Consider the following 4879-nt stretch of genomic DNA (forward strand, 5'->3'; position numbering starts at 1 on the left):
GGTGTGGGGGTGCGGGATGAGACTGGACAAAAATCGTGCACCTATGGATGAGGACAGTGCAGGGGAGGAGGGTAAGGGCAGAGGGTGGGGTGGGAACCGAGTGGAGAAAAGCTATGGGGGGAAAAAGAGGAACAACTGTAATAATCTGAACAATAAAGATTTAATAAAACTTTTAAAAAAGAGTTTCCAGGGAGAAGGTGACATTGACATCCCAGGACGGTCCCTCTAGCCTGGTGTCCACACCTCAGTCCCATCTTGAGAGGAAGGGAGGATCCATCAGGAGCTCTGCCTCCTGTTCCGGGGGCCTCCACACCTGCGGGGCCCACACAGGTGTCGGCTCAGAGACTCGGCCACTTTCACTCTAACTCCAGGCAGAGCCTGACAGCTCGGCCCCACCTGGACCTCAGGGCCAATCCCTGACCTTCCCCGGGAGAGACAGGCCTGCTCACCTGGTGTAGTAGAGCCAGGTGAGGACGTAGGTGAGGAGGAAGCCAGCCCCCATGAGGGCCCCTCTGATCAGGGTGAAGACCAGGGGCCAGGAGCCCTGCTGCTGCTCAGTCACACATCTGCAGGGAGGGCTGCCTGGGGACGCGGGAGAAGGGTGACGTGTTGTCCAGGTGTCAGTCCACCCACAGCCCAACACCTGACCTGGCGTCCGCCCCACACCTGTCCTGCACCTCACTCTGCACAGAGAGGCTGAAGGAGACGTGCTGGGAGCCCAGCGGGTGCTGATCCGGCAGGTGAACTCCCCTCGGCCTCCAGCCCCACATGGGGCAGCTCCAGGAGCCCTGGTGCTGAGGCTGGAGGGGCTCAGGGCTTGTTCCTCCAGCACCAGCTCAGGTGACACCACCCACTCCCAGGACTAGTCTCTCCTCTTCCCCCTCCTCCCAGAACCCGCTGTCGGTTCTGTTCAGGAGATGCAGGTCCTGTCCTAGCAATCCCCCCTGTCCAAGCGCAGCCCCCACCCCCAGCCCCACCCTCTCTCTGACCCACTCCTTCCTCCATGGCCTCTGCCCCCAGCAGGCCCTGACCTGGCAGCAGCAGGACAGAGGCGCTCTGGGCCCCGTGCACATTCCGGGCCTCGCAGCTGAGTCTGACTCCCTCCCTGAGCCCCTCATTGAGGCGCAGGGAGCTGTTGGTCCAGGGCCCCTCTGAGCTGGAGGTGACCGCGTGAGACGCGTTGCCATGGTTCCCCTCCAGCAGCCCCGCCCCCAGCCGCCAGCGCAGGGAGGGCGCCATCGGGTCCCTGGAGGAGCAGCTGCAGTGCAGAGCCTGGTCCTCCCAGGAGCAGGAGGGTCCCAGCAGCTGCGGGGGGTCTGTGGGGAGCGAGGGGACGGGTCTGAGGTGCCTCTGTCCTCCCCCCGGACCCCGGGGTCCTGCCCCCAGGTGCCCCATCTGCCACTCACAGTGCACAGAGAGGCTCAGCGAGACGCTGAGGGCGCCCAGCGGGTTCCGAGCGCGGCAAATGAATTCGCCTTCGTGCTCCGTGGACCCCACCCCCAGAGCCACCCAGGGCCACCACGTCCCCACCTCCCCACCCACCGGGCCTGCTGGCCACCACGATGCCCCCCACCGGACTCACAGGCCACATTCAGCCGGACGCTGCGTTCGAAGCTCGGGCCCTCTCTGGAGAAGCTCGAGCCCTCTCTGGAGAAGCTCGCCCGGCAGGTGAGGTTGGTGTCGTGGTCCTGCCGTCTGGGCGTGAGGGTGAGAACTGAGACGTAGGCCGTTGTCTCGCCGATTTCTTGGGGGGCGAGGGCGGCCCCCCTCCAGGAGAGAGTAGGGGCTGGACAGTGTTCCGAGTGAAACTGAAACGCACAGACGGCTGTCGCCTGGCGCCCAGGCTCCAGGGTCTCGGGGACGTAGACGGCTGGCTCCTGTGTCGGGGCTGGGAGGAGAGCGGGCACTTCAGGGAGCGCCCCCTGGCCCATGCCCCACGGCCCTCCCAGCACGAGGCAGGGGGAGGGTGCAGGGGGAGTTCCCACCCCCTCCCAGCCAGCTCCATACCTGTCACATCCAGAAAGAACTTATTGTTCATGAAGCTATATCGCAGGGTGCCTCCCTCGACCCGAAAGAAATAAAACCCTCTGTCTTCCATCCGGGCCTCGGTGAGCAGCAAGGAGCAGCCGCCATCCCGGGGGCTGCCCAGGAGCTGGAAGCGGCCCCTGGCCCCCCAATACACCATCCGGGACTGGTCGTTTGTGGCCACAGGAGAACCTCTGAGGGTATCGGTTCCGTCTCTGAACCAGTAGCCTAGAACTGGGTCACCCTTGGTGTTGCCCTCCCGAGGGTAGGAGAAGGAGCAGGGCACCCACACACACAGGCCCCGCTGTACCTTCACCACACTCTCCACCGACAGCCGGTATTCTTTATCCGGATCCTGCGCCTTTTGGAGGCCCCAGCCCTCGGCCCCCTCACCGCCCCACAGCACCCCGAAGAGCAGTGGCAGGAGCATGTCTGACCCGGAGACACTGAGCCCGGCCCCTGGACAGGCTCATCCCCCGGCGACGCTCTGACTGAGACGGGCAGGGACAGAAGAGGAAGCCCCGGGGCAGGCAGGCGGAAGTGGGGCCTTGGGGACTGATGCATGAAATGAGCTTCTCCTCTGAGCCCACGGGGATCTCCCCTTCTCCCCACTCGCCACCCCATCTGGCCCACTGGACGCTCTGTCTGTGCTTCCTGGTGGGCGGGCGGCGGCCTGGTGCTGGGCTGGCTCAGCTGGTCCTTCTCGGGGTCACCTCTGTGGGAGGACGTGGGGGGCATGTGTCCAGTCCCGGAGCCTGGCCTGGCTGTGGGTGGGTGGAAGATGGGGGCTCCCCTGCTGGGCTCAGGTCATTGCCCAAGCAGAAGTGAAAGCTCACAGTGGGCCCTTCTTGGGGGGGGGGGGGTCAGCGTGCAGGGGAAGGTAGGCTCATGGGGGTGGGGAGCAGGGCCCTTCTTGGCAGCTAACATTCAAGGTGCCCAGTGAATTTCACTTTCAGATAAACAAGGAATCCCTTTGTTGAGTATAAGTATGTCCCAAACATTGCCTGGGACATACTTATACTAAAATGACACGTTGTTTATGTCTGAAATTCTAATTGAAGTGGGTGGCCTTCTGTTTTTTAAATATATTTTTTATTGATCTCAGAGAGGAAGGGAGAGGGAGAGACAGAAACATGCATGATGAGGGAGAATCATTGATCGGCTGCCTCCTGCACGCCCCCTACTGGGGATCCAGCCTGCAACCTGGGCATGTGCCCTTGACCGGAATCAAACCATGACCTCCTGGTTTATAGGTCAACGCTCAACCACTGAGCCACAGCAGCCAGGCATGTTTGTATTTGCTAAATCTGGCAAGTGCAGGCTGGTCTCAGGGGCACCCCGTCATCTTTCATGGGTTGGGGCTCACTGACCCTGGTCCCCCAGGAACACCCACCCACCAGACCTGAGTCCTCTTCCCATCTCCTCCTCTTCTTCTGTCATGCCATCGGGTGACACCGACGTAACACCTGTTGTGACAAGGACACCTGCACCCAGAGGTGAGGCTGGGGGTGGGAGGGAGGCGCAGGCCGCGTAAAGGGCATGGGAGGTGTGAAAGGAGTGGGATAGACTCCCCGACATGTTGTCTCCCTGTCCCAGCTCCTCTTCTTCAAATGAGTCTGTTTGGGTTGTGTAGGGACACTGTGTGTGTCCGCTCAACCTCACGCCCTGGGCCCTCGGGTGTGGCGGGTGCCACGCGCCATACGGGCGACATGCAGGCAAATCAGACACCCTGTCTGGCCTCGAGGGGACCACGTTTGGTAAAAAAAAAAAAAAAATTGGTAAAAAAAAAGAAAGAAAGAAACAGCCAAGTACTAACATGTTCGTAAGTGTCCCCTCTAGACCAGCGGTTCTCAACCTGCAGGCCGCGACCCCTTTGGGGGTGGAACGACCCTTTCACAGGGGTTGCCTAAGACCCTCGGAAAACACATATATAATTACGTATTGTTTTTGTGATGAATCCCTAGGCTTTCATTATGTTCAATCTGTAACAATGGAAAGACATCCTGCATATCAGATATCTACATGATGATTCATCACAGTAGCAAAATTGCAGTTATGAAGTAGCAACGGAAATAATTTTATGGTTGGGGGTCACCACAACATGAGAAACTGTATTAAAGGGTCGCGGCATTAGGAAGGTTGAGAACCACTGCTCTAGACCCCCACGCTGGGATGAATGTCCGGGAAGGGCCTGGGGATGGAGGAGTCCCTTCTTCCCAGTGAACTCAGGAAGGTGTCCTGTGCTGTCCCCAGGGAGCGCTGCATGTCACCCACACACATTGACACCTGGCCTCCCCCGCCCCCCCCCTCCGGGGGAACCCCAGGCCCAAGGATCTGGGGAACACAGCCCTGGAGAGTTGCAGCTCAGCAGGGAGTACTTTCCCAGGCCTGGACACGTTTGCAAATTTTGCTCTTCCAAAAATGCTGCATTCATTCTCATTGCACCTACAAATGATGGCTGGGCCCCTTTTATTGCACCTCGATGGGACCGGGTCTCTGCCAGGGGCAGCCTCTCAGCTCAGACACTGTCACCACCACCACCTGACTTGGCCCCCTGCAGGCCCACCCGCCGCCAAATGTAAAACATTTCCGTATCATCCCACTCTCAAAGCATCGTTCTAAAACCACAGCCACCCGATGCGCTCACCATGTGATGTGTCTACTTAAAAAAACAGCCCCCACGTGTCCCTGTGGTGTCTGAGGACCTCGGGGCTGCTCTCACAGAACACCACGGACCGGGTGGCTCAACCAGCAAACATTCATTTCTCTCAGTCCCGGAGGCTGGAAGCCCGAGATTAAGGCGTGGGCAGGTTCGTGTCTGTGAGAGCCCACCCCCTGCTTCATAGATTCCGTC

The 4879-nt window shown here is 60.1% G+C and overlaps 1 protein-coding gene across 1 annotated transcript; it reads right to left on the minus strand.

Annotated features, from left to right (window-relative positions):
• Window positions 1–276: 276 nt before the first annotated feature.
• LOC102426269 (sialic acid-binding Ig-like lectin 10) lies at window positions 277–2455 on the minus strand. The gene is made up of 6 exons (XM_023748317.1): window positions 2008–2455; window positions 1590–1888; window positions 1407–1482; window positions 1032–1316; window positions 450–582; window positions 277–313 (listed from the first exon to the last, which is right to left on the minus strand). Exons 1-6 carry the CDS (start codon window positions 2453–2455, stop codon window positions 277–279), a joined length of 1278 nt encoding a protein of 425 aa, XP_023604085.1.
• Window positions 2456–4879: the final 2424 nt, after the last annotated feature.

This window comes from Myotis lucifugus, unplaced genomic scaffold, assembly GCF_000147115.1.
Source record: "Myotis lucifugus unplaced genomic scaffold, Myoluc2.0 scaffold_1267, whole genome shotgun sequence".
In the NCBI taxonomy this organism is placed as follows: domain Eukaryota; kingdom Metazoa; phylum Chordata; class Mammalia; order Chiroptera; family Vespertilionidae; genus Myotis; species Myotis lucifugus.

What these genes read in the sequence shown, in the direction of transcription:
- LOC102426269 (XM_023748317.1), bottom strand. Translation starts at nt 2,455, where the DNA reads ATGCTCCTGCCACTGCTCTTCGGGGTGCTGTGGGGCGGTGAGGGGGCC. An exon ending in GTTCTTTCTGGATGTGACAG is followed by an intron (nt 1,889 to 2,007) that starts GTATGGAGCTGG and finishes CTCTCCTCCCAG; the next exon opens with CCCCGACACAGGAGCCAGCC. An exon ending in ACCTGGCTCTACTACACCAG is followed by an intron (nt 314 to 449) that starts GTGAGCAGGCCT and finishes TGGGCCCCGCAG; the next exon opens with GTGTGGAGGCCCCCGGAACA.